Source organism: Microcaecilia unicolor, chromosome 9, assembly GCF_901765095.1.
Source record: "Microcaecilia unicolor chromosome 9, aMicUni1.1, whole genome shotgun sequence".
Lineage (NCBI taxonomy): Eukaryota > Metazoa > Chordata > Amphibia > Gymnophiona > Siphonopidae > Microcaecilia > Microcaecilia unicolor.
In genome coordinates this window covers 111,451,475-111,465,455 of record NC_044039.1, presented here as the reverse complement: position 1 = coordinate 111,465,455, position 13,981 = coordinate 111,451,475, and the positions used below count along the sequence as shown (strand labels likewise).

Here is a 13,981-nt window from a genome sequence, read left to right as displayed (position 1 = left end):
CCTGCACAATTTTCAAGACCTCTTCCTGGTTCCCTCCTTCTGGCACCCCACGAAATCGCAGATTTTTACGTCTACTGAGATTTTCAATGTCATCTATCTTATATTGTAGGTCAGATATCTGCGTTGTAGTTCCTTCCTCACGTAGGTGCATTTGTTGTACTACTTCCACGTGCTCATCCATCCGCACTTCTAGATCTTCTATACGGGTACCTACTTCTTTAAGTTCACCTCGTAAATTATCAATGCGCTCTACTATGTCCGCTTTCATATGCGCTAAATCTTTTTTCAAATCCATAAGCAAACGAGCAGAATGTGAGTTCCTCACACTGCCTGTGTCTTCTTCCGATCTTTCCGACTCAAAATCTGAGGCCTCTTCGAGGTGTGGTGAGACATGGCGCGAGGGCGTTTTAGATGTACGCTGGCTACTGCGCATCGCGCTTTTCGCCTCTGAGTTCTTTAACTTTTGTGCCATTCTACCTTCCTACCTTTCAAACGAGGTTCGATCAGCGGGAATGAGTCAAAATGCGTCGTATTTACTGCTATAGTTCGCTATTTTAGCTGGATTACTCGGGAGCCACAAAATCAGGCTTCCATCGAGGACAGTGACGTCACCGGAAGTCCGCCGCAATGCGTTCTCTTAATGGAAGCCAATGTAGTTTTTCTCTTAAGGGACTGGCGTTTTCATATTTCATTTTGCCAAATACGAGTCTGGCTGCCGTGTATCAATAACAGACTATGGACTTTTACTCCAGGAACTTGTCCAGACCTTTCTTTTAAAACCAGATACACTAACTGCTGTTACCACATCCTCCGGCAACGCGTTTCAGAGATTAACTATTCTTGGAGTAAAAAATTATTTCCTATTTGTTTTAAAAATATTTCCATGTACGTTCGCTCCACTAGAACTCTATTCTATGTTGGCCTGCCAACTTTCAACTCCATCTGTTCATCGCATGCATCTCAAATCTACTTGCCTTTCTGCCTTCTTTTGTATTGCTCCTGCCTCTGGAATTCTTTGCCTTCTGCAAGTCATGCAGAGCCATCATATTTGAGGTTCAGAACACTCCTTAAAGCCTATTTATTTTCTCAGGCTTTTTGAGGTGCATGAAGGCAGTGGACAACCAGGAAAGCTCTGCTTTCTCTATTCTTTTCTTTCTTCCTTGCTTTTCTTTTGTACTGTAGTTTTGTAAAACGCTTAGCTTGCCCCAACATAAAGGCGGTACAACAAGTACCAAATAAGCAAACATTCAGTTGTTTGCCCTTACTACCACCCAGTCCCTGAGACCTCATTCCTACCATTCCTAGGTCCCCATTCAGTTATCCCACCAAATTGTTGAGTCCTCACTTTAATCCCGGAGTCTCTGTTCTCCCTTAACCCTAACACCCAAACCTAAGTCTCAATCTTGAAAGCCATGGGGGGGGGGGGGGGGGGGGGGGGGTGGCGGCAACTGCTGTCCCAAGGGTGCCTCTCTTGTAGCTATGTAATTTAACCAAGCTCATCTCTTCTCTCTCATGCTCCCCAGGCTTGCCCTCTCAGACCCCATAATCTCCCCAACCCATGCATTCCTCTTTTCAACATTCCTCCCCCTCCAACTCCTCCTTTTAAAACTCACCCTCTTTTGATGGGTTGGATTAACTTGTTTCATATGGTCCTATTTGCCATGTGACTATATGTTCTCCAGATTCTTCCTCTGAGGTTGCTGAATAAGGATTTACTTAGTTTAACCCGGCTGCTTTCCGGTAAGAAGCCAAGGATCTATTTTAATTGGCTTGTGAGTAATTGGGCTCTGGGGGGACTCGGGCTTCCCAATCTTCAGTTATACAATCAATGTGTGTCTAATCCAACATCTGTACAATTGGTTGACAGGATTATACAACTAATTCTTATGAAGCTTTTTTTTTTCACCATACCATTTTATTTCATTTTGAGACAGAGAGGTATATCAAGTCTTTTAATAAACATTCACAAACATTGCCACCATTGTGGGCATGAAGTGTACTTCTTAGACCGCTGCGGGAGATGTGGCGGCTTTGGTTGGCGTTCGGGGGGGGGGGGGGGGGGGATCCATCGGTCAATGATCAACTGTTAATTCGTGGAAACTTGGAATTCTTACCAGGACTGAAAAATAGGGTCTTCATCAGATGGGAGGCCTGGGGCTTGATCTTATTGGAGCATGTGCTTACACAGATTGGGGCTCTGAAACCCTTGGATGAGCTCACTGGTTTAGAGACCAGGGAATGGGGATATCAGGTTCCCTACTGTCAAGTCAAATGCTATCTTCAAAGTGAGTAGGAAGGCCCTGGGTCTTCAGGTTGGGGATCACTTGAGAGTTAAATTGTTCATATGAGGTTTTCATGGGTGGCGAGGAAGATGGGAACAGGATTTGGAGCACCTGTTGCCGGATTGGGATACGTCCTTAGCTATAAAGGAAGTTCTCAAGGTAGCTGCAAATACTACTTTGCAGGAAGCATATTTCAGAATCTTGTATAGGATTCTGTTTCCCAATTACAACTTTTTGTATGCTGGGCTGCTACCCTCTGCTTAATGCATTAGGCTGCGGAGAACTCGTTCTTCCATTCTCTTTGGAGTTCTGCAATGGTTCAATCTTTTTGGACAGCCTTGGTTCAATCAGTTTTTGCAAATACCTGTCTTCATCACACTGATGGTGTGCTTGCTGGATAGGGTAAGACGGAAGTCTTTGCTGTTTTGGAAATTGAGGCTCGTAGCTCTTAAGTGTAATATGAAGGCCTGGGTTCAGCTGATCCCCCTTCCTATTGAAGTTGGAGGAATTAGATTCATAGTTTGGCCATTTGGGAAGCTAGGGATACCTCAGTTTCTTACAAGCGTACTCAGCGTTTCTTATCCAATTTGGGATTCTTATATTCAGGTTTTATCTCCTTCAGGTCACAGCTTTTTGTTGAACAAACTGAGATCTACAGTAACATAAGGGGAAGGGGCTTGAGATTTGGACTGGGGTCTTCTGCTGGCTGTTGCCTATGGGGGAGGTTCTGTGGGGGAGATCTGTTGTCTTATCTAATTAGATTTTAGATTGTAAGCTCTGTTGAGCAGGGACCGTTTCTTCATGTTCAAGTGTACAGCGCTGTGTATGTCTAGTAGCGCTATAGAAATGATAAGTAGTAGTGTCCAGGAGACTATAAGGAACAAAGTCTCTTGGGATATTCTTATATTGACTGTAGGGGGTTTGGTTTATTTGCATTTTTCTTCTTTAGGGGTTGGGCGAGTTGGGGGTTGGTTTTTGATAAGGGGGGGGGGGGGGGGACGGTTGGTGATTTGATTGTTCTTTCCTTTGGCTGAGTTTCCATTGCTTGGATCGCTTCTGTCTTGTTGTTTCATGGCGATGTTCCAATGTTTCAATTAAGTGCATTTTCACCCTCGTCACCCAATGATTAGAGCTGGCAAATGAGCTAAGAAAACACCTATGCTTTTTCTCCTCCTCTGCAGACATAAATGGCAGCGATCATGCCCACAGAGGAAAGAACAGAACCCTACATTACTGGGCCCATCAGTGGTTGGTGGCCAAATGGAGGATGCAGAATGCAGCACTTCTAGTCCAGGCTGAAGGCAGCAGTGATTCTGCAAGATGCATTGGTAACTGACTGCCGGGGGCATAGGAGATGGAAAACAGACCTGCAACATTTCTACTACTGCAACTGTCCCCGACACTTTCAAGCATGCCGTAGTCACGCCACTCCTCAAAAAACCATCACTAGACCCTACCTGTCCCTCCAACTACCGCCCCATCTCCCTCCTACCCTTCCTCTCCAAGATACTTGAGCGCGCAGTCCACAGCCGCTGCCTTGATTTTCTCTCCTCTCATGCCATTCTCGATCCGCTTCAATCCGGTTTTCGCCCTCTTCACTCGACAGAAACAGCACTCTCTAAAGTCTGTAATGACCTGTTCCTTGCCAAATCCAGAGGCCACTACTCCATCCTCATCCTCCTCGATCTATCCGCCGCTTTTGACACTGTCAATCATGACTTACTTCTTGCCACACTGTCCTCATTTGGGTTCCAGGGCTCTGTCCTCTCCTGGTTCTCCTCCTATCTCTCCCACCGCACCTTCAAAGTTCACTCTCATGGATCTTCCTCCACCCCCATCCCCTTATCTGTTGGTGTTCCCCAGGGATCGGTCCTTGGACCCCTTCTCTTCTCAATCTACACCTCTTCCCTGGGCTCCCTGATCTCATCTCATGGTTTCCAGTATCATTTGTATGCTGATGACAACCAACTGTATCTCTCCACACCAGACATCACCGCGGAGACCCAGGCAAAGGTATCGGCCTGCTTATCTGACATTGCTGCCTGGATGTCCAACCGCCACCTGAAACTGAACATGTCCAAGACCGAGCTTATCGTCTTTCCACCAAAACCCACTTCTCCTCTTCCTCCACTTTCTATCTCAGTTGATAACACCCTCATCCTCCCCGTCTCATCTGCCCGCAACCTCGGAGTCATCTTTGACTCCTCTCTCTCCTTCTCTGCGCATATCCAGCAGATAGCCAAGACCTGTCGCTTCTTCCTCTTTAACATCAGCAAAATTCGCCCTTTCCTCTCTAAACACACCACCCGAACTCTCGTCCACGCTCTCATTACCTCTCGCCTGGACTACTGCAACTTACTTCTCACCGGCCTCCCACTTAGCTATCTATCCCCCCTTCAATCTGTTCAGAACTCTGCTGCACGTCTCATATTCCGCCAGAACCGATATACTCATATCACCCCTCTCCTCAGGTCACTTCACTGGCTTCCGATCAGATACCGCATTCAATTCAAGCTTCTCCTTCTTACCTACAAATGCACTCAGTCTGCTGCCCCTCACTATCTTTCTACCCTCATCTCCCCTTACGTTCCCGCCCATAACCTCCGTTCAAAGGATATATCCCTCCTCTCAGTACCCTTCTCCACCACCGCCAACTCCAGGCTCTGCTCATTCTGCCTCGCCTCACCCTATGCTTGGAACAACCTTCCTGAACCCTTACGCCAAGCCCCCTCCCTGCCCGTCTGCAAGTCTTTGCTTAAAGCCCACCTCTTCAATGCTGCGTTCGGCACCTAACCCTTACCGTTCAGTGAATCCAGACTGCCCCTATCAGACCGACCGTTCACTTGTCTATTAGATTGTAAGCTCTTTGAGCAGGGACTGTCTCTCTTTGTTAAATTGTACAGCGCTGCGTAACCCTAGTAGCGCTCTAGAAATGTTAAGTAGTAGTAGTAGTAGTAGTACTACTAATCATTTCTATAGCACTACCAGATGTACACAGCACTGTACACTGAACATGTAAGAGGCAGTCCCTGCTTGACAGAGCTTACAATCTAATCAAGACAGACAAACAGGACAAATAAGGGAATTACTTAAGGTGGGAATGATAAAACTGACCAAGTGAATAGGAGTTAGGAGTTAAAAGAAGCCTCAAAAAGGTGGGCTTTTAGCCTAGATTTGAAGGCGGCTAGAGCTGGAAATTGACGTGGAGGGGCATAATCGAAAGGGGTGCCCATGTTTTCCTGAGGGTGTCCTCGCAAGATGTCCCGGCGAAGGGGCAGGAAAACCCGTATTATCGAAACAAGATGGGCATCCATCTTTCGTTTTGATAATACGTTCAGGGACACCCAAATTGCAAAATTTAGGTCGACCTTAGAGATGGTCGTCCCCGATTTTCGGCAATAATGGAAACCGAGGACGCCCATCTCATGGGAGGATCCAGTATTCGTAGTGCACTGTTCCCCCTCACATGCCAAGACACCAACCGGGCACCCTAGGGGGCACTGCAGTGGACTTCAGAAATTACTCCCAGGTGCATAGCTCCCTTACCTTGTGTGCTGAGCCCCCCAAACCCACTCCCCACAATTGTACATCACTACCATAGCCCTTATGGGTGAAGGGGGGCACCTACATGTGGGTACAGTGGGTTTGTGATGGGTTTTGAAGGGCTCACATTCACCACCACAAGTGTAACAGGTGGGGGGTAGGGGGGGGGGATGGGCCTGGGTCCGCCTGCCTGAAGTGCACTGCACCCACTAAAACTGCTCCAGGGACCTGCATACTGCTGTCATGGAGCTGGGTATGATATTTGAGGCTGGCAAAAAATATTTAAAAATAATTTTTTTTGAGGGTGGGAGGGGGTTAGTGACCACTGGGGAAGTAAGGGGAGGTCATCCCCGATTCCCTCTGGTGGTCATCTGGTCATTTAGGGCACATTTTGGTGGCTTGGTCATAAGAAAAAAAAAAGGACCAGGTAAAGTCGTCCAAGTGTTCGTCAGGGATGCCCTTTTTTCCATTATCGGTCGAGGACGCCCATGTGTTAGGCATGCCCCAGTACTGCCTTCGCTACGCCTCCGACATGCCCCTGTGAACTTTGGTCGTCCCCGCGACGGAAAGCAGTTGAGAACGCCCAAAATCGGTTTTCGATTATGCCGATTTGGGCGACCCTGTGAGGACGCCCATCTTGCGATTTGTGTCGAAAGATGGGTGCCCTTCTCTTTCGAAAATAAGCCTGATAATGATTCAGGAAGTCTATTCCAGGTATATGGTGCAGCAAGATAAAAGGAACGAAGTCTGGAGTTGGCAGTGGAGGAGAAGGGTACAGATAAGAGAAATTTACCGAACTGGCATTAGGGGTAGTGGGAACCAGTTATAAGGATTTGAAGTACCTGACTCCTTGGCTGTCTATTTCCTCAGTCTGCAGGAACACACAGTTATTAAGGAAAACATGATCTTGGTGTCAAATTTTGGGTGACCAGCAAGCTCTTGGTAACACTGGTTGGAATGCCCTCCCGAGGGATGTGGTGGAGAAAAAAAAAAAACTGTGGCGGAATTCAAAAAGGCGTGATATGAGCACAGAGGATCTCTAATTAGAAAATGAATGGCATTAAAAAAAAAACAAAAAACAAGGGTTGCATATTTGTTTACATATTGAGTGGTGCTTAGATGGCAACTCTGGCTGTATCAACTAAGGTTGGTGCTGGGCTGGCTTGTACGATCAAAGTCCCACATATACCACTACTATAAATCATTTATATAGCGCTATCAGTCGTACGCAGCGCTTCACAATTTATCATGAAGAAAAGACAGTCCCTGCTGAAAAGAGCTTACAATCTAAATCAGGACAGACAGACAGGAAAAAATAAGGGATAAGTGTAGCAACCTGGTTGTAGGATGAGCTGGAGAGCACTTTGACAGAAACTCCAATAATTTGTAACGAGGGCAGTGCTGGGCAGATTTTCAGTGTCTGTGTCCCACAAATGAAAAGACGGATTCAGATAGGCTGGAGTGGACTTTAACAGCTACTCCAGTAGTTGGAACATAAGGACAGAGGCAGGCGGACCTCTACGGTCTGTGTTCCAGAAGCAAGAAAGAAAGACCATGATCAAATATATAATATCAGTTCACGGTTGATTTAATCTTGAATTGATAATATGACTGTTGGGCAAACTGGATTGACCACTCAGGTCTTTATCTGCTGTCACTTACTATGTTACTATGGTTGAGAACCACTGATTCAAAGTGTGCCTATGGAAAGGTTCAATCTTTGAGAGTATTTCCCTAGTGCTCAGTTTTAAAAATTACTTAGCTTCCTCTTGCTCTCCTCAGAGAGGCCAACAAATGGATCCTTCCTCAAAATCAGACTAAGATTGTACCAACATTTGTTGGGCTAACTAGCCTAAGTCATGCTATACAAAACACACATAATTGATGTACCTGCTACTGGTGACTTCCAGCTGCCTTCCATAGCTTTTATTGTGCAGGTCAGTTCAGCTTCCATTTCCTTTTCAAATTCATCCCCACTGGAAGATTCACTTTCACCAGTAAGGTATTCACGGATCAGTTTACGCTTCTGCTCAGGTGTGCCATGTAACAGTATATCCACTTCATCTTCAGAGCTGTACAATGAAGAGGGGGAACATACAGCACTTTTATTAAATATACCCTGAAGTTCATAGAAAAATATATAAAAATAAGTGATACAGAAATGTTAGCCACAACTGCTTAGTGTACCATTTCCCAATCACGGTACCCTCAGACATGATCAGGTGAGTGATGGAAAAGTTCACCAGACTAGCACCTCATTGCTGTGATATGCTGAAAAAGCAAAATCAAGAGGTATGAGCAGTGGCTCTTAAAGGTGCAGCAACTCCTTCCTAAGCACATGTGTAGTCACACGTGCCTCTTATTGGGTCATTCCATGCCAAGTGGTCTAAAATTAAAAAAGTTCCCACTCCAATTTTGTTCAAAATTTATCTGTTGCGTGAGTCAGGTGTTAAAGTTTCCCAAAATTTGAGGTCTCTAACTGCAATAGTTGCAGATCTAGACCCCCTTTTCTGAAAGGTTATCAGTCCATGAGCGCGCAACATTTACCAAAATGCCATTTTTGGGGTCTAATAAAATCCAAACACATTTATAAGAATGGCTAAAAAATTCAAATCCTGTACAGTTTTTGATGCTAATTCTGATGAAATACATTTTAACATTATGGATGCAAAATCCAGTCAAACAAGTTGACTCAAAGTGTGCATCAAAATTGGTCGTGACTCATCGGAACATATTTGGACCAATATTCAGACTGCAACAACTTCTATGCAAACAAAGATATAGACTTGAAATTTTGAACAAGCATTATGCTTGTGCTGGACATAATACTGCCAGATTTGCAACTAACCAGCATCTATAATCGCCCTGCAGGATCTCTTCAAAGTTGGCACTGCCAGCGCAAATGGTAAAATATACCAAAGTTCAAAGCCAATTATTAAAAAAAGAGTCTGCCTGAATCAGCTTGTGAACAGTATCAAGAGAAAATTGTGCTCTACAACACTGATATGTTTTTGTTTTGCAATGCCACCATTAAGTAGCCATTTACTCAGGTCAAAGTATATTTTGTCTGCGTGATGTATTGCGTTGGTCCATGATGGCTGAGCCATTACTGGTTATCACATTGAAACCAACATCCCCATCGCCATAGGGGCCATGCCCGATAGCCATGCAGTAACAGCCATGGGTGGGTATCTTTACTGCAGGATCCCAAGCCTGATTGTGGGTTTCTTTACTGTAGGATCCCAAGCCTGATTGTGTGTTTCTTTACTGCAGGTTCCCAAGCCTGCCTTCTTCAGTTACTTCACTGCAGGTTCCCAAGCCTGCCTTCTTCAGTTACTTCATCATTCTGAAAGCATCATTGATCTGCAAGAGAACAGTTTCAGGGAAACTATATTGCCGACCAGATGATGTCACTTATGGAGCTGGAATAACAGCAATGATAAGTTGTTCTGGGATCCAGCAAGTATCGCTTCTTACCGGCCAATAAAATGAAGTAGCAGGACCATGAGGATGCATAAAGCTTATGAAAGCATCTTTCTGCTCAACTGACGTTTCACAAACGTTTCCAATCCACCATAAATGCAAGCAACATACTGCCCAGGCTGAAGATTTGTGACTTTATCTATTTGTTCAGCATCACTAATTTATTAAGCTGGAATATTCACCTGAGATGGCACGACCAAACTGATAGCAGCGCACAATAAACGATTGGACAATCAACGAATAAAATACGAATGAATAAATAATTATATCAATACTTTAAAGCGACTATTAAGACTCAATTTCCTAGAAATGAAGAAAAATTAGCGCATCAAGCGTACTAAATATAACATACTTTGACCTGAGTAAATGGCTACTTAATGGTGGCATTGCAAAATAAAAACATATCAGTGTTGTAGAGCACAATTTTCTCTTTCAGATGATACTGTTCACAAGCTGATTCAGGCAGACTCTTTTTTAATAATTGGCTTTGAACTTTGGTACATTTTACCATTTGCGCTGACAGTGCCAACTTTGAAGAGATCCTGCAGGGCGGTTATAGAGGCTGGTTAGTTGCAAATCTGGCAGTATTATGTCCAGCACAAGCATAATGCTTGTTCAAAATTTGAAGTTCACATCTTTGTTTGCATGGAAGTTGTTGCGGTCTGAATATTGGTCCAAATATGTTCCGATGAGTCGCGACCAATTTTGATGCACACTTTGAGTCAACTTGTTTGACTGGATTTTGCATCCATAATGTTAAAATGTATTTCATCGGAATTAGCATCAAAAACTGTACAGGATTTGAACTTTTTAGCCATTCTTATAAATGTGTTTGGATTTTATTAGACCCCAAAAATGGCATTTTGGTAAATGTCGCGCGCTCATGGACTGACCACCTTTCAGAAAAGGGGGTCTAGATCTGCAACTATTGCAGTTAGAGACCTCAAATTCTGGGAAACTTTGTTTAACACCGGACTCGTGCAACAGATAAAATTTGAACAAAATTGGAGACATGATAGTGGGAAGGTTTAGACCACTTGGCATGGAATGACCCTATTCCTAGTTAGAGCATAAGCAATGGAGTGTAGGAATTAACAGGTAACATGTACGGCATAGGTAGCCAGATGCTGTTTTGCATAGCACACAACACTTCTTTTTCTTCTCTCTCCTAGACCTCTTCCTTTGGCTCCTTCCAACCTCTAGTGACCTTTTTGGTGTTTATCTAGTTTTTCTTTTGGATATATGAGTCTTTCCATGTCCATACTGCCTTCTGTGTGGAAGTGAGGGTTACTCAGTAGATTTATTTATTGGCCTACCAAACCAGATTCTGAAGGGAGATTTGGCAATTCCTGGTTTCTGAACTGCATCCTATGGCATTGTGATGTAACAATTACCAAAATACATCAAAGGGGAGGAGGCTTAAGACTTTTGGTACTCCCAATTAAGAGGGTCACAGTCATAGGCGCCGACTCCGTGGGTGCTGTGGGTGCTCGAGCACCCCCAATATTTCACCCACCAGAAGTTCGTTCCCTCCCTCCCTCCTCCCATCGAGTTCCAGGCCCCCTCCCTCCAAATTTTAAAAGTCATCTATTTTACCTCGTCGTGGTTAAGGCGGCAGCAGCAGTGAAGCATGCAGGCTTGTCTCGGTGCTTAGTTGTTTTCCCTTCTCTCTCTTTCTCAGCTCTGGTCCCGCCCTCATTTCCTGTTTCCGCAAGGGCAGGACCAGAGCTGAGAGAGAGAGAAGGGAAAACAACTAAGCACCGAGCCGAGCCTGCATGCTTTTTACCGCTGCTGCTGCCGCCCTAACCCCAACGAGGTAAGATAGATGACTTTTAAAATTCGGAGGGAGGGGGCCTGGAAATCGAAAGGAGGAAGGGAGGGAGGGATGGAGAGGGGACCCTGGAACTGGGAGGGAGGGACGGAGGGAGGGAGGGGGGGGACCGACCCTGGAACTGGGAGGGAGGGAGGGAGGCCAGGGAGGGGGGCCTGGAACTCAAAGGGAGGGAGAGGGGGAGGGGGGGGAATGCACCGCCTGTAAAAAAAAAAAAAAAAATTCAGCACCCCCAATCATTTTGAAAAGTTGGCTCCTATGTTCAGTTAGTGTCTCTGTTTTCCTCATTGGCATTTCACTAAACGAGGGAAGGTATTTCAGAACAGGAGCTCTGAACTCAAGCCACCAAAGTAAGCAAACACAAAAAAACAGTGGTGCTTCCAGATGCACCAGGTACTGCTGAGCAGTGTTCAAGGACACTAGAAGAAAGATGTCCCAAGTTATTACAACAGCAACATCTCCCAAGTGGCTGGTATTAACCCAGGAATACAGGGCGCAGCAATGACGGAACAAAGTGGGCTTGAAAGGGTCCTATTACAAAGGGAAGAAAAAAAAATCCAAGACTAACTGCACATGAAGGATCAGGGTACCATAATCCAGTAAAAGCTAATTCAGACTGAAATTGAAGCCCAAATGAGAAGAAAAACTGCAACTATTGCCCCTCCTTCTTTAAAGAAACAGTTCATTATTCTTATTTAAATCATTAACAAACACATCATCTGCTTTAGAATCCCTGAGTAGCAACACATTTTTTTGGTTCACCATCAACTTTTGAGTTATCAGACTGAATAAGTTTAGTCCTCAAGAGTGAAATCCACTTGAGTTTTTAGGCCATCCCTAATGAATACCCACAAGAGAGAGATTTACAAACACAATACCACAACTGTATATGCATGACACAGATTTGCATTAGAGGCCAAATGAATTTCTGTTTTAGTGCTGCTTCTGCCTATACCAGCTCCAACCCCAAGCGAGACTGCTGCTGAAGGTCTAGGCAGACATTTGGATGGTGGAGATGGCCGTGGGGACAGCAACTGTGAATCACTCTTACCCCAGATAGGCCACTTGACCACCACGGTGCCTAGGGTAAGCCCGGGGGAAGTGCTGACTGATGGGTGGCTCCAGGAGGTGGGAAGGTATGCTGTGTGCAGCAGCAGGAGACCGTATGTGGTGGCGGAAGGGGCCTAAGCTGGTTTCATTTTTAGCTCAGTTTCTCCCAAATCCGAGGGGTCAATTTCAGTTACAGATTCAGTATCAGCAGAAACCAAAGATCCTGGGTTTGGTTGGGATCTAATTTGCTTAAATTATGACTAATTCACTCCTGCACCTACACCAACATTTCAGAAAGATGCTATTTATAGAAGTCTATTTTGTGGGGGGCCCAGAGGTAAACATGGAGCATGCATTTCCTTTTTGCTCTCCACCCCACCAAGCGGGTCCAACATCTCTCTCTGCTCCTCCCCCTCCCTTTCCTGGTGGTTCTCCAGTCCTGGCATGTGACCAGCACCAGGGCCTTTCGTCTATCGTGTCCCACCCCCTGTAATGTAACTTCCTGTGGGCAGATGAGACAGAGAAAATACCCAGCAGGATCAGCCACAGGCTATCTAACTTCTTCTGCAGGTCACACACACTGTGGAGGGAGGAAGGAAGGAAGGGCCACTGGATCCACAAGGGGAGGGGAACAAGCAGGAGCCAGCAGCTGCAGAGATTGATGATGGACCCGCACAGTGGGGTATGGGGAGAAACTACTATTTTAGAGATGATCAGGCCCCATCCATGGCTACACCACAGGTTGCAATGTATGAATTCTGCTGATGCTGCTGAAAAATTCTTCCAGTCTTGCAAAGGAAAAATGCCTTAAAGAGATTAGTAGATATAACGTCTTGTTCTCCATTATAATATAATGTGTCAAACGTACTTTTTCCTACAAACAAATAAGAAAGTGAGAGAAAACACTTTGTACATTTGGTTCACTGAGTCTATTCGCTATGCGAAGTAGCTCATCAACTTCATAAGAGAAAAACTAAATCAACAGGGGCAATAGCACATGTCCGAGCTCTGGAACAACTTACAAATAGCTCTACACAGACCATATAGGATCAATCACTGTTCTGGTGGATGGGGGCGGGGGAAACTGCTCCCATTAGGGTATGTCCTCTGGAAAAGAACGCTGGCAGGGCCTCTCACCCTCCCCTGGGTAAGCAACTCCTGGCCTCTTTCCAATACCTGCTTTCTCCCCGTTCCTCATCACTTGGCTCCTCGATTTCATAAGGATCATAGTCCAGGAGTCGGTCCATTGCGTTACCTCCTTACCCTAAACATCCAAACACTAAACTTCCGTCCCTCAACGTACGACAATGGTACATCGCGCAAACCTTTCCCCTCAGAAACCAAACCTAAGCATTTCATTTCCGGTTCCAGCGCCTGTCCTGTTTGTTCTCACGTGATGTAGCGTGCTGAGCAGAGTTGCCAGTTGGGTGAATTTTGTAGTTTTTTGGGCTGCTTTCTTGCAGTATGCGTATAGTTTTTTTTTTTTGAAAATATTCACTATTCAACCAATGACCGTTCCAGACTTGTCTGCATTTCCGGTTAGGCGCTCTCTGTGAATACCATACCAAGGCTCATTCTGCTGCTGCTCCAGTAGCGTCGCTCAGTGCACGCCAACAAGCCTCATTCTGCTGCTCCATTAGCTCATGTTGTATATCAAGCCTCAAATTTCTGGTACTCCAATAGCTTCTCTTAATGCGTCTCAAACTTTAGTCTGGCATCTTTGCTTAGACCTACTGTGTAGATAACAAGAGGAAGTAGGATGGCGTGAAAAAATTGAAGCCAATGTCCCTTT

At 45.2% G+C, this 13,981-nt stretch overlaps 1 protein-coding gene across 2 annotated transcripts in view; it reads right to left on the bottom strand.

Annotated features, from left to right (window-relative positions):
- Positions 1-13,669, bottom strand: part of EAPP (E2F associated phosphoprotein) — a 41,582-nt gene extending 27,913 nt beyond the window's left edge. Inside the window, exons 1-2 of one of the 2 annotated variants that reach the window (XM_030215108.1) lie at positions 13,366-13,669; positions 7,716-7,897 (exon numbers count right to left, since the gene is read on the bottom strand). In XM_030215108.1, the coding sequence (XP_030070968.1) occupies positions 7,716-7,897; positions 13,366-13,436 (253 nt within the window). In that variant the 5' untranslated portion in view covers positions 13,437-13,669. The remainder of the gene's footprint in view (positions 1-7,715; positions 7,898-13,365) is intronic. The other variant, XM_030215107.1, reaches the window with a different exon arrangement.
- Between the last annotated feature and the right edge of the window lie 312 nt (positions 13,670-13,981).